At 36.5% G+C, this 27,374-nt stretch overlaps 1 protein-coding gene across 1 annotated transcript in view; it reads right to left on the reverse strand.

The window, feature by feature from the left end:
* Positions 1–4,635: 4,635 nt before the first annotated feature.
* mRpL15 (mitochondrial ribosomal protein L15) overlaps positions 4,636–27,374 on the reverse strand; it is an 86,847-nt gene continuing 64,108 nt past the window's right edge. The window contains 2 exon segments of the mRNA XM_090381110.1: positions 4,636–4,770; positions 15,018–15,184. Coding sequence (XP_090237236.1) covers positions 4,636–4,770; positions 15,018–15,184 — 302 coding nt within the window.

Below are 27,374 nucleotides of genomic sequence, written 5' to 3' on the forward strand. Positions count from 1 at the left end.
AATAAAAGTTAACCCCTGGCTTGTAGCCACGAAGGGAGTTGTGTACAGCAATGTGCCTTCCATATACATAAAGAGTTCTTCTTCGTATACTTCATTACTTTTTTTTTTTCCTATTAAGTAAGCTATAACCTACACTTCCTAATCTCATTGTAGCACTTGCAATTCATTTTTCATTTCTAGGTTTCACTTACACAGAGTAGTAGCAGTCACAATACAGTTTTATAACAGACATATGCTTGTTATGCATTTCATAATTGTTCCAAAATCATTTACTACATGCCATTTTTAGAATTTAGTTTATATCTAATTTATCTTCAAAGGATATATTGCAGAATAAGTATCTATATTAACCTGCATTCTGTAATTGCCTTTTGCTTACAATTTTACTTTGAACTGGAGAAGCACTGTGAAAGTCACAGCTTTGGTTTCATCTAAGAATCAACCAAAATCCTTAAATGGTATTTTTGATCATGCTGTTTTTAGTTATTTTAATCTAGAAGATGCCTTGGTTAATGATGTTAAAAATGTTAAACTGGTGAAAGTGGGAAATCTTGCCTTAAGACTGCTTATTTCTCTCAAAATCATATCATTTACTGGAAATTTTTTTTGTATAATAAATAGATATTTTTACTAGTTTTTGTATTCTTATATATTCCAATTTCGATGTAAGTTTTCTTTCAAGCAATATTTTCCATACAAATATCAAATTGATACAAGATTTTTCTTTCCATAAAAAAAAAAAAAAGTTCTTAGAATGAAAATATTTCATCTTATGTTGTTTGTTTGTTTGTTATTTGGTTTTTAGGAGCATTAGCAACAAAGGCTATATTGCTCCGGGGATATGCGGTGGTCATTCCCTGACCTTATCGCACCCTCCATATTTGGTGGTCATGGGTTCGAACCCCGGTCTAATAAAGAAGCGTGTGCTACGCACTGCTGCTCCTACTCACCTGGCTACGGAGGCGCCATCTTATAAATAAAGTGCAGCCATTATCAACCCACTGCAGGATGGAAGCCACCTCAACAATTCATGTTGAGGGAAATGAACCATAATCTGCCACGCTGGTCCATTGCGGGTTGGCAGATCGACCGTATTCAGCAGTCAGGGGCTTGAACACCGGTCTGCTCAAAGAGCGTGTGCTACTGCACTCCCACTCCTGACCACTCAGCTACGGAATAAGTATCTTATGTTGTAGTTTCTTAACTAAAATAAGTGAATAATTTGTTAGTGATGTTTAGTAAACTTATTGCATAATAATTACCAAAAAATTTTTCCAGGAGAGGAAATATTTTCCTAAAAATTCATTAAATTACCTAGTTAAGAGTGAATCCTGTGTGTTTTATTAATTCCAAATAAATTTTAATTTCTCTCAACTTTTTAAAATTTACAAACATGATTTGTATATTACAACTGTTCTAATAAAACTGATTGTGCAATACTGCTTATACACTGATATCAGAACTGGTTCAGATATCACCTACAGGTAATGTATATGATCACTAATGCACATGCTGCACAATGAAGTTTAAGTTTATTAGTCAAGGTCTACTACCTAAAGCAGTGTTAACTAATTGAATACCAGACTGCAACCTGCACTTGGCCAGAGGGGCTTACACTTGGAAGAAAAACTGTCACCCACAATTAATTAGATTATAACCAGGAAACAAAATTTTTGAATTCAACAACTTTTCTACAAACTTTCAACTTTCTACAAACAGTACTACATCTATTGATAACCTTCCATGACAAACTTCAAAATTCCTCATTATAAGATTATCATACATTTAATCTCTGTGAAGTATATCAGGTAATCTGACAGACCACAAACAACCTTAACTGAAAAAAAGTAAATGGATGATTATGTTTTAAATTGTGCTTCTATTGCACTAATGCTCAATAATTCTTTACTGAAGTTTTTTTAGCAGTAATTCAAAATTTTGTAAATGTGTTTTTTTGGCCACTAGAAATGCTTATTACTTATGCTAAAATTTTAATAATGTGTTTGTACCGTAAAATAGAAACTATCAAGCAATTTTGTAAATTTAAATTTATGGAAACATTTATTGCACAAAACTTTTGTGTCATTCCAGAACACATTTATATTAATATTTCAGAAAATGCTTTTGAAGTTAACGTTTTTCAATGAAAAAATAAATTATTTGTATTTCTGCCTGTATATTACATATACAGGCAGAAATACAAATTGTAAACATGAAATAAATAATATAAAAACATAACACTATTCATCTCTATTCTTTTTGAGGCTATTGTGATATTCCTTGCACGATACTGACACAAAAACTGATGCCAATACTTAGTCAGTGGCAGTCGCACGTAGGGGGCTAAAGTTTTCCTCATGATCAAAATAATGTGGATTTTTTTTTACTGCTTTAAGAATCCCTGGAACACTGCTTTAGCATTACTTTAGAAAATGCCCTGAATCCCAGGAAAACAATCCCACCCAGAAAATCCTGGTTAAAGCCACTGCTTACAGTAGAAAGTGTTTTATTTATTTTACTTTGATGGAATGATAGCAGTAAAATACTCATAAATAACTTACTTTCATTTTTGATTAATAATAATAACACAATACAATATTAGTTACTAACAATTTCAATATCTGGATTATAATATTCAATTCACAAATAATAATGAGATGAAAACCATTCTAATATAATAATTCAAACAAGAAACTGAAATATGTAACCTTCACTGTGATAAAGAAATGTTCCATTATACAGCCGAGTGAAGATGATCAGACCAAATGGAGCAATGTAAACGATATCATATATCCGTGTTATGCATTTCATAACCGTTCTAAAATCATTTATCTCGCCACTTTTAGGAAGACACACTCACAGTTTATACAAACCGAACAACAATATAAATTAATCCAAACAGAGGCACATACAAGACTAAAGATGATAATAAGAAAGTGCAAAAAAAAGTAACAACTACTAACTTCTAACCAATGAATCACAAGAATTAAATATCTGCTGATGAGGTCAGTCAGACTATGAGATACTGCTGCTGGGTTACTATTATGCCAAGAATGAAGGTTAACCTAGGTACTTTTTCTTTTTTTAAGTACCTAGAAAATTGTGACACAGATTTTCTCCCCGACTAGGAGAGCAATTAAATTGGAGAATCTAGCATTCTGGGTAAAATTTTCATCTACTCAAGCATTAATTCTGAAATTGGAATAAACCTGTCTGTTATTATCAAATTTATATTAAATTCCTAGAATATGTATATGAGTAACTGAATCCAACTTTTAGATTCATCCACATGAGGATATAAAAGAGAGCCAAGGCAAATAAAGATTTTCAGTTTCAATATTTAACAGTATTGATTTTTAAGATGAGATAAATATTAGTATCAATCAAGCCAAATGATGCAAGAGAATGAACTTATTCTGAAAGGGCAGTAATCAAACTGCAGAATGCACAATCCAACCAAACACAAATTGGGAGGAAAAGAGAAAAAGTATTCCTTCTGGGAAATGGATAAAACTTTAAGTGAGAATCCCAAAATATTTAATAGTTTCAATTTTTAATATTTTTAATATGAGAATGGAATTAATAAGGCCAAATAAGAAATGGAAGAGAACTTATACTGCTTCAGTCAAACAAAAAAAAACACCTTGATCTTTTTGAAATTTGTGTACTACCAGGGGTTCCTTACATGATTATCAGGCACCTTTGATGAATTTGATCAAGTCTTCATAAAAATTAAGTATTTAGGTTTTATAGTGTACAACATGGAGCCTTTATTTTGTATATCTCCACACAGGAACTTGAAGCAAATTCCTGCAGCCTTCAAGTAATAACCCAGCTAGCCACAACTATGAGCAAACTCTTGTAACCCCAGACACACTGGATCTTCCCTACTGTGTTACTGTCAATCATGGTGTGCGTGCACCCCCCCCCCCCCGTTAGTTATGTTCTGTTTGCTTTCATTGGGGGCTATTTTTACTCATGAATATTCCCCCTAAGGTTGCCATTTCGTGTAGTTGTCTGAAAACAGTATATAATTAGAATATCTGTAAAGGAATGTGTATTTATGATTTTTCTGTGATCTCTGATAATTCCTCTGCACTAATTTATCTGATACTAGCCATGGGCTGTGAAGGACTTGCTGAAATTTCTATAAATGAATATTTATTTAATTATTCATTCATTATCACCTTGTACTAATAAGCATACAAGTCTAATGCACAAAACAAACAACCTAAATAATGTCAGATTATTAAACATCTAACTTTGTTTATATGTAGCCAAGTATAGGCCCACATACCCACTGCCCACATAAAATATACACCAAAGTCGAAGCTAGTTATGCTTTTTTTTTGGAATAAAAATTTGCAACTAACAATTTTATTATTTGTATACGATGAAGAGTTTCGTAAATTTAAAGTTGCATTAAACACAGTTTTATCAACCTATGGATATCTATATTAGTGGGTAAGTTTATAAAACTTTTAGATGCCCTTATAATAGTGTTTTTATTAACATGCAAATTAATAAAAAATTAAAAAGTCTTTTTTTTTTAATTTCATTTTTTTTATTTTCTGAAACTCTTTCTATACACTCTACATATATATATTTATGCATCATTCTCTATTATTCCCTAAATTAAGATGCATAATATTCCTGTAGCATTTCATCCTTAGGCTTTAATATAACCTTATCTTTCAAATTTACCACCCAGCCAGGCTCCAATCCAAAAAACACTTGACGTGGATCCTTCCTCATCATCAACATATCACACTAAAAAAAAAAAAAAAAAAATTGCAGCAACATATCACCTTTATATATATTTAAATTATCCTTATAATGAGTAATTTGAATACATGTACATCTTAATAATGAATAATAACAATTTACTAATTATTAGATTACTGATTCTTTGCCATCTCTCAATAAGTACTAAATTAATTATTTTATAACTGTATAACCTACATCAATCACATGACATCTATTATCATAAGTTGAGGTGTAAAAAAAATGTTAAATACTATTAAATGAAAGCAAGGTGATCGTTTATTAAGTAACACACAAATCATTTAAACATTTCCCAGGACGGATGGTTGTAAGTGGCTCCTTTGGTGCATTTAATATAGTGCATTGGTTCCTATAGTTGTAAATATGATTTTCATTGTGCATTGTTTGCAAATTTCAGGATAATTTGAATATTATGCAGGATGAAAAATAACCCTACTTCCTCTGCCTCAATATTTTCTAGAAGAGATTTGTGGTGTCATCACAAACACCTTATCATTCATGTCAAGCTAACTATGCTGGAAAAAAAAAATGCAAAGACTGAACTGATACTAGAAACAACAAGCCTCTGAGATAAGAAAATATGCAAAAATTGGTAATAAGTAACAACTCAATGGTTCCCACTTTTATTCCTTCCAAAACCATCCCACTGTTGTGATCAGAAAGATAAACAGCATCATGACAAATAAATGCTATCAAAGGGAACTAACTGCTGCCAATTTCAAAAAGGAATCAGTTACTGTTATGGCTAAAATTCATCTTCAGAAGCGAATTTGGTATTAAAAAAATTAAACCTCAAGCCAGCCATATGGCAATGGGAATGTCAACTTTTGTTTTTGGCAGCCAAATAGTGTACAATTTAAAATGGACCACGCAGTTTTTGTGGAAGTATACCAACGTGATCATGAAATAATGCATATTTAGAAAAAGGTTTGATGAATGAAAAGGCAAGCTACCACATAATCATGGTCAACATCACTGTTTAGTAATTCAAAATTCCACCATGAGATTTAGATTCTTCAGTGGGTGTCCTGCTCAATGCTCAAGTGCTTTCAAATTCTGTAAACTGTTTTTTATTTGTTTGGTAAATGATAAAATCTATTTACTTCCATGAAATGGAGAAAAAATCAAAAGTTGCAATGATATTGTTTATGGCTTCTTTCAGAATTATCATTAATTTACTTTAGCAGCAGCAGCCAATTAGGCAAGATTAACTATTAGTAAACCTTGCAAAAGAAGCTGAAGAAGGTATTTATTTATTACTGTAACAGTCCTTCCCTACATAATGATTGCAAGTGGTATTAGTAATGGCTACATGATGCAAGATATAACTCCCTCTGAATTTTACCCAAACTATCAGCCTCAACCACCCCTGTAGGTAACTTATTCCAGTAATTTATAACTCGCTAACTAAAATAAAACTTCACAATCCAGTCTAAACATCTCCCGCGTAACTTTAATTTATGACCCCTAGTTCTAGAATCATTTATAACCATGAAAATTTTGTCCTCATTCATTTTACTTTTGCCTCTCAGAGCTTTAAACACCTCAATCAAGTGTACTCTAAGGTGCCTAGTTTCCAAGGTGTGCAAACCACATATTCAGTCTTCCCTCATTTGGCTGCCCTTCTGTCAATCTCACCAGCCAAGTTACCCATCTTTGGACCCTTTCAAGAAGTTTGATGTCCTTTTTTTTTTTTTTTTGGTACAGTCTCCACACTTAAATACAGTATTCCAAGTGCGGTCTAAAAATAGCCTTATAAAGACTTTAGCTTTATATCTCTACTAAGCAAATGTTCGATAAATTATCGATAGGACACCATGGGCATTCCTTGTGACCTGTCTATAATGCTCAGAGAACTTCATGTCTGATTGTATCATAACTCCCAAGTCCCTTTCTTCCACTACTGACTTCAGTCCAACTCCACCATGTGTATAAGTTATTTTGGGGTTGCTGTTCCTCAGGTGTAAGACCTTGCATTTTGCTGAATTAAAGCACTTTTCAGATCATCTCTGAAGTCTATGTAGGTCACTCTGAAGAAGCTCTACTTGGTGGTGATCATTAACTACTCTACCAATCTATATATCATCTGCAATTTAGACATCACACCATCTATCCCCTCATCGATGTCATTTAAGAAAATCAAAAACAACAGTGTTCCCAATACTGATCCTTGGGAACCCCACTTCTTACATTAACCCAATCAGAAGAATAACCATTTACCATCCTGCTATCCATCTAAGGAATTTCTCTGTGATTCCAACCTGTTCCAGCTTATAAAGTAACAGCTCGTGTGGGAGTGAGTCAAATTCTTTGCTGAAATCTAAATAAACGATGTCAAAATTATTTCCTAAATCCAGTTAATGAGTGATCCTGCCAAAATAGCTAACCATGCTGTGTATCCTTCAGAATTCCATTTCTATCTAAATTATCCTGAATACCACACTCGATCATGCCTTCATGATTTTTCCTTCTACTGAAGTTAGACTGACCAGTCGGTAATTTACCACTACACTCTTAGAACCACCCTTATGTATTGGCAATACATTGGCACTTTTCCAATCCAACAGAATCTCTTCTGAGGTCAGTGGTTGCTCTCATAATTAGCCTTAATGGTTCAATGCACTCACTTGCTACCTCCCTTAAAATTATCGGGTGTGTGCCATCAATCCCAGGAGCCTTACTCGCCTGTAGGCACAAAAGTTTTTTCATTAAATAATCATGTGAAATTAATTATATTTTTCAACTTCACTCCCACAATTTCTCATTGGCGCCTCCGTAGCCAGGTGGGAAGGAGCAGCAGTGCGCAGCACACGCTCCTTGATCAGACCGGGGTTCGAGCCCGTCACCACCAAATACGGAGGATGCAGAAAGGTCAGGGAATGACCACCGCATATCCCAGGGCAATATGGCCTTAGTTGCTAATGTTCCTAAAAACCAAATAACAAACAAACAATTTCTCATTGACATAAAGGGTTTTCTTCTGTAAATATTGATGCAAAGTAACTGCTGAGTTCATCTCCAACATCAGTCAGGGTATCTAATGCACCCCACATCCATTACATTTATATTCATATATGTAAAGAATTCCTTATCCCCACACTGTGCTCTCTTTGCCAGCAATTTCTCATAATCTGCCTTTGCTACACTAATGTTTTCTGTGGCACTGTTACAGTTCAATTTGTAGCTGTTATAGGCTTCAGTACTTTTTATTGCTCTGTAACTTTACCATGCCATCTTCTGCTCAAACATTATGGCAACTTCATTATTCATCTAACTTTGAATCCTCCTCATGGAGTATTTTTTTTTAATGGTATATATGCATTCAAGGCTTCTGTGATTAATGTTTTAAAGATATACCATAATTCAATTGTATTCACTCTCTGTGAGATATCTACTCAGTTAACAGAAGCAATGTAGCACCTTAAGCCGTTGTAATTTACTTTCCTGAAATTATAACCTATTCCTTTGTCTTTAACTACTGCTATGTCTCTCTTCATCATCCACCGCAGGACTCTGTGATCACTTCCTGCTACTGGTTCATGTATTGTCAGTCCTATTATGTCATCTAGCTCAAGGGTGATGATGAAGTCCAGGATATTCTTTTCCCTGACATGTTGATACAAATAATAATCATCTAGCTGATTTAAAAATTTTGTCCCCCATGTTAAGCTGCCTTCCCATTTGCTCCAATCAATTTGAGGCAAATTAAAATCATCCATAATAAGACATTCATGCTTACTTTCCCATTCCATTTGTATGTAGAGGATCTCATAATCTTCACAATCACCTGGTCTGTACATTACTTCCACTATACCTCTGCTTCCAACTATCTCACACCATACAGATTCTATACTAGTATGAGAAATGTCTGAATTATGAAAGAGGCTGCATGTTTTTGCAATATCATGTGGCCCCGATATGCCAACACCTACAGAAATTAGAGTTGCTGCTATTAGTAATGATAAGAGATGCAAGGAAGTAAGCTTATATAGCATTAACACAAAAAAAAAAAAATTAATTAATAAAATATCTGCTCATGCCATTTACTCATCCTTTCTAATAATTTAACAAATCCTCCTTTAAATTTATTCAAACTATTCACTTTCACAACATCAGGTGGAAGTTTATTCCAGATCAATTGCTCTCTGGCTGAAAAAAAATTTCCCCACATCCCTTCCTGCAACCATCCTTTTCCAATTTATGTTCCTGTGTTTGTGTGTGTAGTCCAAGAAAGAATGAGGATGCCATCAGCATTTAGTTTACCCAACACATCTAAAGTTTTAAACACTTCAGTCAGATCTTGCAGAAACTGCAATTTCTCAAATCCTTTTCAAGTAAGAGCACCCTTCTATGCCACTGATTAAAGCCAGGTTTACACAATTGCAATACACAAATTCCAGCAGTAATTCACAAATTCGTAAAACAGTTTTCCTGGAATGAATCATGAGTGTTTACACAACATGAGTAGTGTGTCTATACTTTGTGAAGATGTAAAGTATAGGAGAGCTGAAATGAGGTGGTATCACCTATATTAGATAATGCAGTTCATATAAATTCTGTCTTGCTGAAGAAAATTAGAAGCAATAGTAATATAAGTGACATTTTGGTGAAATTACAATTCATACAAAGAAAAGAATATTAAAAGTTTTCCATTCAGAGTGAAAAATTCACATTTTGATGATACAACTCTCTCTAAGTATGAAATCCTTAAAATTCTTAAATTTCAGTATAAATTGTTCCCACCCAAACCTTCAATATTTAATGCTGTCATCATCACTCATTTTTAAATTACAACTGCTTTTGTTAGGGGCACTCAAGGGTCCATTCAAATGAGCAAGGATTTCATGATTAATACACAGGCAGGAAACAACAAGAGTGGCAAAATTTAGTTTTATTTTAATTTACTTTTGTTTGTGAAACTGCAATGGTTATCAACAAATTATCAACAACCATAAATAGTGACAATATTCTTATTAATAATAAAAGTATTTTTCAGATGAGTGAAGAAGACCTTAAATCATACTGCAGTAATTTTGCACACAAAATAAACAGATTTCTTTGAGTGAAGTGAATGCAGATGTCAATGAACTTTTTGAAGAGCTGAAAACCTTGGGACTAGCCATTCTGATCCAAAACAGTTGTTAAAACCAATAAGCAAACAAAATTTAATAAATTCAGCGCCAAACATTGCAGTTGCATTTCCCTTTCAATTTCTCCTGTAGTAACTGTTTTCTGCTGCAAACAGTTACTACAGGGGGTTGACAACACAAGGGTTCCCAGGCCCAAATTGTGTGTATCCAGTGGTTAAGAAGAAAGACAGAATTTCATTATAAATAATCATCACATTGTATGGTATAATCCAGCCTGATCCATGTAAAAGGGAAATTCCATATTAGCATTAGTTCAGGCATATGATGCAAGAAGGCAAGCTTATACAGCATCATCCAAAAAAAAAGTTCCCATTTCACCCATCTGGTCACTCCAAATGTTTATCTAGTTCAGCCTTAAATTCATTTAAGCTATCAACTTAAACAACAACAGATGGAAGTCTGTTCCAGCAATAAACTACTCACTGGCTAAAGACAAACTTCTGCACATCTATTCTACAATTGTCTTTCCACAATTTGAATCCATGCCCCCTCAGGTTCTTAATCTGAGAAAGCGGAAGTATCCCGTCAGCGTTGAGCCTGCTCAAACCATTCAAGGCCTTATATACCTTGATCAGATCACCTCGCAGGTGCCTAGTCTCCAGATGCTGCAACTTGCAGAACTTAAGCCTTTCTTTGTAAGCACACTCCTTTGTTCAACTCTAAGAAGGTAAAGCAATACCAGCGATGGATATACAATTTTAAGTGGCTAAAAAGTACTCTGGCAGACATTTAGATGACGAGGACAGTCTAATAATAAATGAACAGTCAGTTGTGTATGACAAGATGTGCGTGCATACATCTTGTAAAAATCTCCTGGGATGAAAACAGAATGTCAGTACGGTTGGACTCACTGCAAGCAAGTAAATTTTTTTTTTAATGAAAACCCCAAACATGAGAGGTATTAGAACCTATAGTACTTAGTACCATGTGGGGGTTGAAGGTCAAGAAGATATTTGTTGACGTTAGACTAACTTCTGTAGATTGTAATTTTCAGAACATACATAAGAAGACAACAGAAGTTGAATGAATAAATGAGGAAGAAGAAAAGATGGTCCTGTGAGTTTGAAGCTGGAGAGTAAAAGGATGTTGACTGGTTGTGGCACATGTTCAGACTGCTTTAGAGGAGGGGGAGGAATTATAGAAGCCGATTCAGAAGAACAGTGCCCATGGAAGTATCTATAGAACAGGCATGCAACAGAAACAGAATGTCTATGAGAAAGAGTGGAGAGATCTGTTAGAGATGACACCCCTTAATTGACCTAACTGCCCTCTTCTGAATCTAATCTAGAACCATGAGAGACGTTTTGGGGATACCATCCCAGATATGGGAACAATATTCCATATGGTAGAGAGGATTTGCAATTTGTACAGAGTGAACAGCTGTTTGCAAAAAAAGTAACACCAAGAGTAAAAGAGAAAACCCAGTTTTTTTAGTTGCAGAGGAAGCAATGTTTGTATTGTGCTTATGCCAAGAGAGATTGGCATATATCTTTTTTGCAAGATATAAGACAGGACTGAGTTTTAGAAGGATTGAAATCAACTAATTTATCTTTGCCCCACTGAACTGTTTCTGTAGGTCAGCATTTAAGGAATTGGTAGTGGATATTCGAGAAGTCGAAGCTGTTTGTACAGGGTAAGATTTCTCAAATTGGAAGGTGGAATACAATGTGCTATCATCGGCAAACCTATGGATAGGATTTCTGGTCAATGGAAGAAGGTCCACTTCTTCCACTCTTTTCCTTTTGTATACTAATATACATTAGTATACAAAAGGAAAAGAGCGGAAGAAGGAACTGAACCTTGGGGAACACCAATATTAGTGAAGAAATTAGAACACAGAGAGCCATCTACCATCACCCACAGTATGCAGTCAGAGAAAAAACCGGATAATCTACAAAAAACAGTTGTTGTAAAACAATAAGATAGCAGCTTATTTAGAAGACCTTTATGCCAAATGTGATCAAAAGCCTTTGAAATGTCAAGAGCAACTGTTTGAGTTTCACTGAACTTTTCCATTGAATTTATCTATAGATGAGTAACAAAGCCAAAATATCACCAGTGGATCAACAATGACAGAATCCATACTGGTGATCACTGATCAGATGGAAGTTTTCTAAATAGTTTAAGATTTGAAATGAAGCTAAAGTAACTACAGAACTGCCTACTTACACTTTTCGCCTAATGACAAAGAGCAGAGTCATCCAGAAAGATGCAGTTACTTGGCAGGTTGAAATGGTCTCTAATGGTTGGCAGCAATTTGCCTTCCGATATAGCCAGATATCCATTGACATTTACGGAACCTTTTATAAACTGCAGGTGACCTACTCCATGATACGAAATGCACCCCCATATCATTTGGTTGGTAGCGAATTTCACTGTAGACACCATACAGTCTGGATGGTATTCTTCACCACATCTACAGCGAATCGTTTGTCTCCCATAAGAGCCATGGAGGTTGAATTTCTTTTCATCCAAGAAAAGAATTGACTTCCACTGCTCAGGGGTCCATTTGACATGTTCCTTACACCAAATTAATTGGGCCTTTTTCATTTTTTTGTGTGAAGAGGGTCTTCTTCTGACTGTTACTCACTTGCTACCACTCCTGTATGGTCTTCCCATTCTCTTTTTAGCTCAGACGAAGAAACGCGGTCCTGTTTTGGCATAGAGACTTGTTTGCGTCCTTTTTTCCTATCAGCAGAACCAGTATTCTTGAGTTTGGAAAGAAATCTACTCACTGTCAACTGATTACAAGACATTCTATAAGCAATATGACGGGAAGAACATCCTTCCTCACGTAAAGCAACAATAGCACTCTTTCTTCATGGCATCAACTGCACATAACTCGCCATTCTGACACAAGCAAGGAATGACTGCAACTCTTGCAGAGCGTGCTTATGTAGCTGAAAGTAACAGCTGATGCAATATTACATTGTCACCTGCACATGTCGATCTTATCTGATGCAATCTGTAAGAAATATTGCCATATACTTAAGTTAATCAGATAACAATTTAAAGGGGTGATGCACGTTCTTTGAACACCAGTGTGGGTGTGTGTATACATACATACATATAGTGGATTCCGGTTATTTGAGCCACCAGTTAATCAGGGCAGCTATTTATTTGGGGCAAATCTTAAAAAAACAGAAACCAATCAAGAAAATAGCCAGGGTTTACTTCGCTTAATTGGGACAGCATGCCGTTTAATCGGGGCAGGAGACTGCAGCACTGGAGATTATCCTACGATTGTCTCCAATTGTTACTCCGATTCTTACTTGTCTCCGATATTGTGTTACTTGCAATTTGTGCGTGCCGTGTTCTTTGTTATTGATTGCTTATCTCTCCCGCCCACAAATGTCAATGAACAGAAATATCAACTAGTTTGTATGTACATATTACAGTACGTATTAATTATTCCGATTATCACGTATATTCTTCCGATTTTCACATATCATTTAATTTTTTAATTGGTAAGTAAGGTAATAAAGGGTAAATTTGTGCTTAATATATCTTTGCTTTTATAGCCTGTGGATAATATTCCTCCTATTTTCGCTAATTAGAATTGCTGTTTAATAGAATTACAATTCAATTCACAAACATGATCACAATGACCAGCGCTTACTGCGCATTGTATAGTGAACGGTACTTTATTATGCTGAGTTCGTCGTAACGTGATTGATTGTACAGTGAACCAATTGTAAAGGGGGGGGGGGTACATTGTATTTTTAACTATTTACGTGAAACTTCGGATAATTGGAGCAGCCGCTTAATCGGGCCAAAATGCACTAGTCCCAATGTGTTTCAAATAACCAGAAAGGACTGTATGTATATATATATATATATATATATTGATCGATTTTGTTTAATTAAATGTTATTAATCTGTAGGCAATTAGGTGTATATGGATCAGGTTACCAAGCTAACAAATGTAAACTAACTTTAGCCTGGGAGGCCTATAAACATTATATGAATGTAATGGTATTAAAATTAATGATGCTAAATTATGAAAATAACGATAAAAATAACAATATAAATGCAAATAAACAAAATACACAATAACATTCCCTCACTTGGCCATCAATCTGCTACTTCATCGGGGGCTTTGAGCAGAATGATAGCCAGACTAAAAGAATGTCTCATACCTACCCGTTTCTGTTGTCCCCATACCAATTTTGCCAGTTATAAATTTTTAAGTGCTAGTATTAAATTTAAATTGATAGAAAATCAATGAGATAGGATATGTTTAGTTTAATTTACATAATTTTTTTATTTTAAATTTAATTTTAAATTTGCCTATGTACTGTCTGAAATAGCAAACTGGGATAGGTGACACAAAGCCCACAACGTGAGGGAATGTTATTGCAATTTACTTTGTTCATTTGCATATTTTGTTTATTTGCATTTATATTGTTATTTTTATCATTTAGCATCATATTAATTTTAATACCATTACATTCATATAATGTTTATAGGCCTCCTAGGCTAAAGTTAGTCTACATTTGCTAGCTTCGTAACCTGATCCATATACACCTAATTGCCTACAGATTAATAACATTTAAACAAAATCGATCAATATAATTTCATGCACGTATAATGTCTAATTGCCCTTTGTACAATAGCATTAATGTTGCACAACAGACAAACTCCTAACACTGTAAAATTGACTAGATATCATTATCATAACCATCATTAAGAACACAATATATATATATATATATATATATATATATATATATATTATATCAAGCATGTACAATAAAGCATGTTAATTGCTATAATGGAAAAAGGTACTGATTTTGAAATAACCAGTTCAAAAAAAATGAAGTAACATGCTTCTTGTTATACAGTTGAAGCTCTTTATAGTGACCCTCTTTTTAACATTCCAAACATTATAATGTCCTATGTGGTTGGTCCTGGCCAATTTCTCATTAACCGAATGCTATTTTACCTAAACAATCGATATAATACCCTACTGATATAATGACCATTATCTCATTCCCCTGGAGTTCATTATATAGAGCTTTGACTGTATAAATAAGATAGATTACTTTTTTTTTCATTAAAAAACACTGCTAATTTACTAACTAATGGGTCCTTGGTGAGATCTGGAAGGACATAACCATATTTCTGTGATAATGAAAACCTCTCTTCAGCTATCCTATCTGGATCAGCCAGATAGCCACGGAACTTTGGATCAGTATAATATTCCACAGCATCTTCTGGAGGCAGTGTTCTTTTTGGAATGGGAACTCCTAAGAAGAAGATACAATTTTGAGACTTCTTATACAAAGGATAAAGTTTAACAATTATGCAGCATTACTTTAATGCAACAGAAATAAATATGACCAGTTTGATAATCAATTCTACCAAATCATAAAGGATGAGAGGAAAAAAATATGGTATTGAATTTACATGAATTTATTTTACAGGATTTATATCAACTGAGTTAATTATTTAATAATAGGTTTTATTAAGATACATAGGCATATCCAAATTAACAAAGCAGATGTACTCCATGATGGCACTTCATTAGCAACTTATTTTTATCACAGAGATAGCATTAATATGGTGTGTGTGTGTGGGGGGGGGTAATCAGGATGTATTCCAGGACTTGAGGAGGAAATATAATGTAAATTTTAGAGTATTTTGCAATTTTATATTGAGCACACATGCTCAATATGATTTGCAATTATATATTCAGATAATTATTGACTACATCCTTAATTATCTGATTATACAATGACCATAGTGTATTCCAGACAAACACAAAATCACACACAAATTTACACAAAGTGTAAATCATTTGATAATGATTTACACTGTCTCACAAGTTGAAAGGTAGTATAAACATAAAAATTTAAATTGTTAAAGAAAGCACGAAAGAATAAAAGAATAATTTACCCTGCCAACCTTCGTATCGTCTGCAAACTTGGACATTAAGCCTGATATACCATCTTCAATATCATTTATAAATACAGAAAACAACAATGGACCCAACGCTGAATCCTGAGGGACTACACTAATAACATTAGTCCACGAAGAGCAGTGTCCATTGATTACCACTCTGTCTTCTCCCACTCAACCATCCCTTTATCCATAGCAGCAATTTGCTTCCAATGCCACTCTGCTCCAATTTGTTATTCTTTGCATCCAGATCCTTTGTGACTACATCATAGTATCCAATCAAATTAGTCAGACAAGACTTCCCCTTAACAAACCCATGCTGTATCCGAGCTATAACTGAAGTCTTGTCTAGATGATCCTGCAATGCTTCTTTAACCAGTGCCTCCATTAATTTCCCTGGAACAGAAGTTAAACTAACAGGTCTATAATTACCTGTCTCCCTTTTTTATTGTCATATTTAAATATTCTTAATATGTATTATCCCACTGCGGTGAATTTTCCATGTATGACCTATGATAATTCTGTTACATCATAGATTTTGTTTAATTATATTGTTTTTATCATTGCATTAGCAAAGGCACATGATGCAAGAAAGCAAGCTTATATAGCATCAGCCAAAAAAAAAAAAAAAAAACCCTTATTTCACCCATCCACTACCAAAATTAATTATTGTCAAATTAAATACCATTTAGTATATTTTATTAGTGTCTCTGTTATTAATTTATTAGTCTCTAGTATAGCAGTTGTTTTTTGTTTTTTTTTTTAAGGCATTCTCCCTGGTACTGTCTCCAGTCATGGAATGGTCTGTTATGAAGGATCCCATGGGCAGCAGCGATCATTTCCCAATTATTTGTAATATGCTCTCCGCACAACCACCATTAGTCAAACCATGCCGGAAATGGAAATTTTCTCATGCCAACTGGGTGAAATTTCAGTCAGCTATCACCCTGTATGGGGAAAATATACAGTTAGAGCCCATTGATGAAGTAACGGAATATATCACATCCCACTTGTTATCAGCACCTAAAAACTCTATTCCATTAACGAATCCTACGGCCCGGCCCATTTTAACGACTGGTGGAATGAAGAATGCACAAAGTAATGAGGGAAAAAAATAAAGCGTGGAATCTATTTCGACAATCAACCAACAACAGTTAATCTTATTAACTATAAGAAACTAAGGGCAAGAGCGCGTCTCATTCAAAAACAAGCCAAGAAGGACTCCTGGACTCGGTTTGCATCCACTGTAAATAGAAACACTGACAGCAAATTAATGTGGAAGAAAATTAGACATCTTTGTGAAAAGTTTCCGACCATCCCTTCTACAATCTTTTCCTGGAATGGGCAAAAAACTCTCTGCTCCTCTGACTATAGCAAATGCCTTGGGCAAAACCTTTGCTCAAGTCTCAGCAGCATCAAACTATTCCCCAGAATTCCAGAAAATCAAGAAAATCACTGAACAGCAACCCATAAATTTTCACACTTCTCTAATCTTACCATATAACCAGCCTCTTCGGTATTTGGAACTTCTACAAGCCGTTAGAACAGCACGCAACAGTGCAGCACGGCCCGATGGAATATATTCATCATGTTACAGAACCTTGATGACAAACAATTACAGCTGCTGCTGTTATTTTATAATCGAATATTTCTGGAAAACATTTATCCTACATCTTGGCACCATGCCACAGTTTTGGCCTTTTTGAAACCCAGTAAAGATCCCTCCAGTCCTTTAAGTTACCGGCCAATTTCCCTTCGCAGTTGCCTCGGTAAAATCCTTGAGAAAATGATCCACGTTTGGACAATTGAAGACCAAAATCTAATGAGTAATAGTCAACCTGGCTTTCGCCAAAACAGGTCTGGCTTACATCTCACGATCAAGGCCGAGTCCACAATTCGCAATGCCTTTGTGAGAAATGAACAAGGTGCTCATTTCTTACAAACGCACTGAGAGAAATGAACACCTTGTTATGGTCTCCATCAATATTGAGAAGGTATTTGATACTACGTGACATCACAGCATTCTTACAGACCTTCATGCCCTTGGTCTACGAGGCAACCTGCCTATATTCATTAAGAACTTTTTATGCAGTCGTTCCTATCAAGTACGATATTTTAACTCCCTTTCTATGGCATTCTTGCAGAAAGGAGTTCCGCAAGGGTCTGTACTGAATGCAACCCTTTTTACCCTTCATATTGACTCCATCACAAAAGAACTTCCAAATACTGTTGAGGCTTACCTGTATGCTGACAATCTCTCTCTTTCTTGCCATTCTCAAAACATGAGGTCTATTGAACGTCAATTGCAGATATCACTAAATAAAATACAAAAGTGGGCACTGCTCAATGGCTATCGTCTTTCACAACAGAAAACTGTCTCTATACATTTTTGCAATCAACGCAAATTACATACAGGTCCCAAACTTCACATGTCAGACTTTACCATTCCGAGTGCCAAAAAATTAGATTCTTGGGATTAACCCTTGACAAGAAGTTAAACTTCTTTGAACATATTAAATTTGTACATAATACCTGTCTCAAAAAGCTCAACATACTAAGAGCTTTATCTGCCCTGTCTTGGGGAGCAGATTGTACCTCGTTGCTTCGACTATATAGAGCACTGATTAGATCACATTTGGATTATGATGCTCCAGTCTACGATTCTGCCCGAAAGAGTGTACTATGCTGGCTGGATCCTATACAATACAACACAATGCATTAAGCATTGCACTTGGAGCCTTCAGGACATCTCCAACTCACAGTCTATATATTGAAGCTCAAGAACCCCCTTTGCACCTCTGCAGAAAAATGTTACTATTGAAGTATGCAGCCAAAATAAAACGTTGCTGTTTGCATCCTATTCAGCCATACCTCTTCAGTCCTCAACTAACTCATCTCTACAGAAATAAACCTCATAAATTAAGGCCAGCAGGCCTACAGTTTTTTGAAATATCACAGAGTTGGAAAGTTCCTCTTCTCAACAGGTAATGAATTACTTTCATCCACCTTGAACTCCCCCTGCTCAACTGAACTTTAATACTTATTGTCTTCAATGGGGTAAGAATCTTCTACCGACTCTCAACCTGAAACAACTCCATGAAAGTCATATGCAGAGCTATGTTGATTTCCTGCCAATATATATATACCAATAGGTCCAAATCTCAATCAGCCATTGGAGCAGCAGCAGCAGTATGCAGCTTCACTTATTATTTCAGATTCCCTTCCACCTGAGTATAGCAACTTTTCTGCAGAACTACATGGAATAAAATTAGCTCTAGAAAATTAGCATTAGTAGAGGCATTTGATGAAAGAAAGCAAGCTTATGCAGCATCAGCCAAAAAAAAAATAAATAATAAATAAATAAATAAAAAATGACCACTTCCACTTCACACCTCTGTTCGTTCGAAATACCTGTCCAGCTGAGCCTTAAACTTATTCAGGCTATCAACCTCCACGACAAGGGATGGAAGTCTGTTCCACCAACCAACCATCCACTGGCTAAAGGCAAATTTCCTCATGTCTATCCTACATCTGTCTTTCCTCAATTTGAATTTATGCCCTCTCAGGTGATTATTCTGAGCAAGAGGAAGAATCCCATCAGCATTGAGCATGCTCAAACCATTCAAGGCTTTATACACCTCTATCAGATCACCTCGCTGGTGCCTAGTCTCCAGACACTGTAATTTGCAAAACTTAAGCCTTTCTTCGTAAGAGCACCCCTTTGTTCCATTCACCAATCTTGTTGCCCTTCTCTGTACTCGTTCCAGCATCTCTACATCCTTCTTGAAATGCGGCCTCCAGACCTGTATACAGTACTCTAGGTGTGGTCTGACCATTGCCTTATACAAGGGAATAATCACCTCCTTATCCCTGCTAAAAAAATTCCTATATATCATCAACAATACACCATGAGCTACTCTTGCAGCCCGTCTGCACTGCTCAGAAAACTTCATATCTGCCTGCACAACCACCCCCAGGTCCCTTTCATTCTCTACCACTGTCAGTGTAGTACCACAGAGTTGATACGTTGCTCTGGGGTTGCTGTTTCACATATGTAGTACTTTACATTTGTCAATGTTAAACTTCATTTGCCACCTCTCAGCCCATCTGCTCAACCTTTCCAGATCCTGTTGCAGTAGCATAGTGTCAGTAGTGTCCTTAACAACCCTGCCAACCTTCGTATCATCTGCAAACTTGGACATTAAGCTTGATATACCATCATCAATATCATTTATAAATACAGAAAACAATAATGGACCCAATACTGAACCCTGAGGGACTCCACTAATAACATTAGTCCACGATGAGCAGTGTCCATTGATTACCACTCTGTCTTCTCCCCCTCAACCACCCCTTTATCCATAGCAGCAATTTGCCTCCAATGTCACACTGCTCCAATTTGTGCAGCAGACTTCTATGTGCAACAGTATCAAAAGCCTTTCTAAGATACAAGTATATAATATCAAAGTTATTCCCTGCATCCAGTTCTTTTGTGACTGCATCATAGTATCCAATCAAGTTGGTCAGGCAAGACTTCCCCTTAACAAAACCATGCTGTGTCTGAGCTATAACTGAAGTCTTGTCTAGATGATCCTGCAATGCTTCTTTAACCAGTGCCTCCATTAATTTTCCGGGAACAGAAGTTAAACTAACAGGTCTATAATTACTTGTGTTGCCCTTTGATCCTCCTTTGTGAATTGGGGTCACATTTGCACATCTCCAGTCCGTGGGTACTTCCCCTGAGTCCAAGGAAGCTCTCATAATTATGGCTAAGGGTTTGCTTACTTCCTTTGCTGCCTCCTTTAATATAACTGGATAGATCCCATCTACCCCAGGTGCCTTTCTTGTATTTATCTTCAACAATTTCTCCTCCACTTTACTCTCAGTTATTACAAGATTCTCTAGCTTACTGCCAGAGTTGAATACACCTCTGGCATTCCCCTCGCTTAATAACTCCTCATGTGTGAATGTCGATGCAAAATACAGTCTGTCCTCGTATAGCACGATAGTTGCGTTCCTAGAAACCCTCGTGCAATGCAAAATCGTGCAATATAAACAACAGGCCCTATGGGAAAAGTAGGGTTAGGTGCCGACCACCCAAGATTGAACACACATTTGGAACCAAAACATTACCAAACACAATAAATAATCGGGTAATTTTAATCGTTATAAAATACTTACGTATTTTATAACGATTAAAATACGTAATAAAAATAATATTATATTATAATAAAGTATTTTAGTATTTTTTAATACTAAAAAAGTATTTTTTACGGATAAAATACATATTTTATTCGTAAAAAATTTATTATATTAAATAAAATAGTCGTAATAAAATATTGCTAATGCTTTTGCTTCTATCGTAAGCAAACTTGCTTTTTGTTTGATTTTCTATCCAAAGAGATGACAGCCGTTCCATCTCTTCCAATTCTTTGTGTCTTAATCTAATGGATTTTAATTACACTTTGAGTTGTTCCCGCTATGAAAGTTGTTTTTATTTTCTCTGCATTCTTTGTAATTCTCCGGGTTGCCTCATTTATGTCTGTAGCACTTGCAATATCACAGGGTCTTTCATTTCGCTCAAAGCGTTTAACAATTTCATATTTTTTCTCTATCGACAGAAGCGGACTGGCCATAAGCCTTACGGGGGAAACCACGGTGGGCCGGAGGCCGGTGTGATTTTGGCCATAAACCATAGTATGAGGCCACTATAAATTTTCTCCAGTAAGAATTTTTGACCCAGTCCGCCTCTGTTTATCGATATTGCTTCTTTTTTTTTTTCTCTCTGAATCTGCAGTGTCTTAGCCAGGACGCTTCCTTTTCACACCTTTTAAGTATTTTACTCGTTTTTAGGGAATAAAGCAAAATTACAAAACGAGGAGGCATGCTTGATACACATAAACAAAGCTGCGCGCGTATAACAACTGAATAAACAACACCGTAAAGGCCGAGATACACTATTAACACCTCACATTTTACTAAAGCACATTTCTGGGGGTTACTACCAAAAAACAATAAAAACAATTTCCAGTTGTGTTTCTGCTAGTGGAATCTATTATAAACTGGTAGTAAACTCCATCTAATTGCATTTGCGATTATATCGATAGCTGGAATTGTGTTGGTTTTTACGTTATTATGGTGAAATGTGTTTCCCCTTCACTGATATAAAACACATAAATACATTTTCAGAATCTTCTTCGTTCCTATCGTGTTGCGTTCAGTTGGGGTGATTCCGCATTCGACTGCCATTTCTTGTAAACACAAAGGCGAATCGTGTATAAGCGAATTCGGTTCGTGTTACATAAGATAACGTTCCCCTATTTATAAATCGTGTATGATCGAATTCGTGTAATGCAAACACGTGTTATACGAGGACCGACTGTATTCATTTAGTGTGTTAGCTACCTGAGCAGGATCATCAACAGTTGACCCATCAATATCAAGTGGACCAATCTGATTCATCCCCTTCCTTCTAGAGTTTACATAAGTAAAGAACTCTGTGCTGTTTTTCTTTGCATCCCTTGCCAAAGATTTCTTGTAATCTGCCTTCGCCTGCCTAACCTCCTTTGTAACTTGGTTACAGATCAACTTGTATCTATCATAGGCTTCTGTGTCACGTGTTAATTTGTATGTATGCCATGCATTTTTCTTCTCTGCCATATGTCTCATTAGTTCATCTGATATCCACTTAGGCCTAAACCTTGAACAATATTTCTTAGTTGGTATGTAAAGCCTAGTAGCTTCCAAGATAAGTTCTTTGAATGTTCCCATTTTGAATTTGCTGTTGGTAACATCATCAGTTGGTCCCACTGTATAGAATTTAAATACTGTCTCAGTCCATCATAGTCGCCTTTACGAAAGCAATAACCCTTCCCTTTACTCCTAATGGTAGTTACCTCTTTGAGTAAATCCCACTTCAGCACACTGTGATCCCTGCCACCTAGTGGTTCATTTACCTGCAGATTCTTAATGCATGAAGAATCACTACTGATAATCAAATCAAGAGTATTACTCCCTCTAGCCTCCCAAACATGCTGATGTAGAAAACAATCATCCAATAAATCCACAAAAGCCTTGCTAGTGTGTGAGTGACCAGCCCCCAAATTCCAGTCAATATCTGGGAAATTAAAATCCCCCATTATAAGACTCTCTGATTTACTGGCCCACTCTATTTCCCTGTACAATTTCTTATTATACTCATCAGAGTCATTAGGCCTATAGCACACTCCTACTCTCAATTTTGATCTCCCAATGCTTATGTTACACCAAACTGACTCGACACTCTCTGTCCAGCAATGTCGACTGGCTTCACTTCTTTGGATTTTATGTATTTCTTAACTAATAGCATAACCCCTCCTCCCTTCCTATCCTGTCTATCCCTTCTGTAGACATTGTACTCCCCAAATTCCAGTTCTGCATTCCTTATATCTGTGTGATACCACGTCTCTGAAATCCCCACAATATCTGCCTTTGATGTTTTGAGCAATACCTGAAATTCATCAAATTTATTTACTAAACTCCTAGCATTGGTGTACACGCAAGTATACATGCACCTGTTCTTTTTCTTAGCTACCCTAACACAACCCATGTGTTTACTTGTACCCCAATGATTCCCAGCAGTCTCTGAAATATCCTGCATCTTATTTTCCAGGCTGCAGCTCATTCCAATAGAAGCAGTGCAAGAATCACTTTCACCTCTGCCAGTGGCTACTGTTAATCTATTAGTCCTTGTATCCCCCCAATCCAGCAGTTTTCCGACCCACCTAACACTGCCTCGATAGCATCAGCAAACATTCTTGCACCCTTTCTGTTTAAGTGTATCCCATCCCTGTAGAAAATTTCAATCTTTATCCATCCTCAAAATAATTAATTTACACAGACTCTCTCTCAGCTCAATTAGAGCAATGCAAAATCCCTCCTAAACGAATCACTGTTTTAAACCAAATCAGGAAGTTGCTCTTGAAAATTGAACAATGTGCACAATTAGTGAACTTTTGTTGGATTCCAGCACATTCAAGGATAAAGGGGAATGAACTAGTGGATATATCGGCAAAAAATCTCTCCACATTAGATTTGATTTCTGTCCATATTCTAGCCTCTGACCATGATATCATCATAAAAGCAGCATGCCGTCAACAGTGGAATGAGCTATGGCACACCCAGACTAATAACAAACTTTTCCAGTTGAAAATGGAACCAAAATTTTGGCACTCGAGCATCCAAACAACCAGAAGAGAAGAAGTGGTACTTGCATGGGCAAGAATAGGACATACTCATCTGACCCACCTCCATCTACTCACAGGTGATGATCCTCCTCCTCAGTGTACACACTCCTTAGTACAACTAACAGTCAAGCATATTCTTATTGACTGTCCTCAATATCACCAGGACAACATCAGTCCCGCTTTCTATGACTAAACTGCAAGAACCAATATCACTAAAGCATATTATTGGCAGCCAGGCAAACATTAATGAACTTTTCTGTTTTCTGAAAAGAATTGGAATATACCATCGATTCTGAATAGTTTCTAAAATGAAATTGAAATGCCTCATCTCTAAATTATTTCCTAACACATCTCTATGGATAGGTGCACTATAGCCAGTGTAGCTTATGCACCATTAAACATCCATAACATACACACTGCTCAGAAAACTTCATATCTGCTTGCACAATTACTCCCAGATCCTTTTCATTCTCTACCACTGTCAGTGTAGTACCACAGAGTTGATACGTTACTCTGGGGTTACTGCTTCCCATATGTAGTACTTTACATTTTTCAACGTTAAATTTCATTTGCCACTTCTCAGCCCATCTGCTCAACTTTTCTAGGTCCTGTTGCAGCAGCACTGTCATTAGTGTTATTAGCAACTCTGCCAACCTTCGTATCGTCTGCAAACTTGGACATTAAGTCTGATATACCATCATATCATTTATAAATACAGAAAACAACAATGGACCCAACACTGAATCCTGAGGGACTCCACTAATAACATTAGCCCACGAAGAGCAGTGTCCAATGATTACCACTCGGTCTTCTCCCACGCGACCATCCCTTTATCCACAGCAGCAGTTTGCCTCCAATACCACACTGCTCCAATTTGTGCAGCAGTCTTCCATGTGCAACAGTATCAAAAGCCTTTCTAAGATCCAAATATATGATATCAAAGTTATTCCCTGCATCCAGTAGCTTTGTGACTACATCATGGTATCCAATCAAATTGGTCAGACAGACTTCCCCTTAACAAACCCATGCTGTGTTCGAGCTATAACTGAAATCTTGTCTAGATGATCCTGCCATGCTAATTTAACCAGTACCTCCATTAATTTCCCTGGAACAGAAGTTAAACTAACAGGTCTATAATTACTTGTGTCTCCTTTGATCCTCCTTTGTGAATTGGGATCACATTTGCACATCTCCAGTCCATGGGTACCTCCCGAGTCCAAGGAAGCTCTCATAATTATTGCTAACGGGCTTGCTTACTTCCTTTGCTGCCTCCTTTAATATAACTGGATAGATCCCATCCACCCCGGGTGCCTTTTTTATGTTTATGTTCAACAATTTCTCCTCCACTTTCCTCTCAGTTATTTCAAAATCACCTACCTCACTGCCAGAGTTCAGTTCACCTCTGGCATTTCCCTCCCTGAATAACTCCTCATGTGTGAATGTAGATGCAAAATACTCATTTAGTTTGTTAGCCACCTGAGCAGGATCATCAACAGTTTAACCATCAATATTCAGTGGACCAATCTGATTCATCCCCTTCCTTCTAGCATTCACATAGGTAAAGAACTCTTTGCTCTTTTTATTTGCATCCTTTGCCAAAGATTTCTCATAATCTGCCTTTGCTTGCCTGACCTCCTTTGTGACTTAGTTACAGACCAGCTTATATCTATCGTAGGTTTCCATGTCACCCATTAATTTATATGCATCCTTGCATTTTTCTTCTCTGCTATGTCTCATTAGTTCATCTGACATCCATTTAGACCTAAACCTTGAACAGTATTTCTTAGTTGGTATATAAAGCCTAGTAACTTCCAAGATTAATTGTTTGAATGCTTCTCATTTTGAATTTGCTGTTGGTAACATCATCAGTTCGTCCCACCGTATAAAATTTAAATACTGTCTCAGTCCATCGTAGTCGCCATTACGAAAGCAATAACCCTTCCCTTTACCCTTAATGGTAGTTGCCTCTTTGAGTAAATCCCACTTCAGCACACTGTGATCACTGCCACCTAGTGGTTCCTTTATCTTCAGATTCTTAATGCATGAAGAATCACTACTGATAATCAGATCAAGAGTATTACTCCCTCTAGTTGCCTCCCAAACATGCTGATGTAGAAAACAATCATCCAATAAATCCACAAAAGCCTTGCTAGTGTGTGAGTGACCAACTCGCAGATTCAATTCAATATCTGGGAAATTAAAATCCCCCCATTATAAAACTCTGATTTACTGGCCCACTCTATTTCCCTGTACAGTTTTTTATTATACTCATCAGAGTCATTAGGCCTATAACACACTCCTACTCTCAATTTTGATTTCCCAGCACTTATGTCACACCAAACTGAGTCGACACTGCACTGTCCAGTGATGTTGACTGGCTATAGCTTTTTGGATTTTGTGTTTCTTAACTAATAGCATAACCCCTCCTTCCTTCCTATCCTGTACACATTGTACTCCCCAAATTCCATTTCTGTGTTCCTTATACTGTGTGACACCATATCTCTGATATCCCAACAATATCAGCCTTGATGTTTTGACCAACACCTCAAATTATTCAAATTTATTTACCAAACTCCTAGCATTAGTGTACACACAAGTATACATGCACCTGTTCCTATTCTTAGCTACCCTAACACAACCCATGTGTTTATTTGTACCACAATGGCTCCTAGCAGTCTCTGAAAGCCCCTGCATCTTGTTTTCCAGACTGCTGTTAATTCCAATAGAAGCAGTGAGAATCACTTTCACCTCTGCCAGTGGCTACTGTTAATCTATTAGCCTGTGTAAAAAAAAAAAAAAAAAAGTAAAGTGCAGCCATTATCAACCCACTGCAGGATGGAAGCCTCCTCAACAATTCATGCTGAGGGAAATGGACCATAATCTGCCACGCTGGTCCAGTGCGGGTTGGCAGATCGACCGTATTCAGCAGTCAGAGGCTTGAACCCCGGTCTACTCAAAGAACGTGTGCTACTGCACTCCCACTCCTGACCACTCGGCTACGGAAAGGTTTCGTGTATTCCCCCCAATCTGCAGTTTTCTGACCCACCTAACACTGCATTGATAGCACCAGCAAATATTCTTGCACCCTTTCTATTTAAGGTATACGATCCGTGTAGAAGCAGTCTCTCCTGTTAACAAGAGGAAGATTCTTCCTTTGAGAAGTGCAGACGGTCTGCAAGAGTAGCTCATGGTGTCTTGTCAATGATATACAGGAATTTTTCTAGCAGGGATAAGGAGGTGATTATCCCCTTGTATGAGGCAATGGTCAGACCACACCTTGAGTACTGTATACAAGCCTGGAGGCCTCATTTTA

The sequence above is a fragment of the Mastigoproctus giganteus genome, chromosome 9 (assembly GCF_048544385.1).
Source record: "Mastigoproctus giganteus isolate SK-2022 chromosome 9, ASM4854438v1, whole genome shotgun sequence".
Classification (NCBI taxonomy): domain Eukaryota; kingdom Metazoa; phylum Arthropoda; class Arachnida; order Uropygi; family Thelyphonidae; genus Mastigoproctus; species Mastigoproctus giganteus.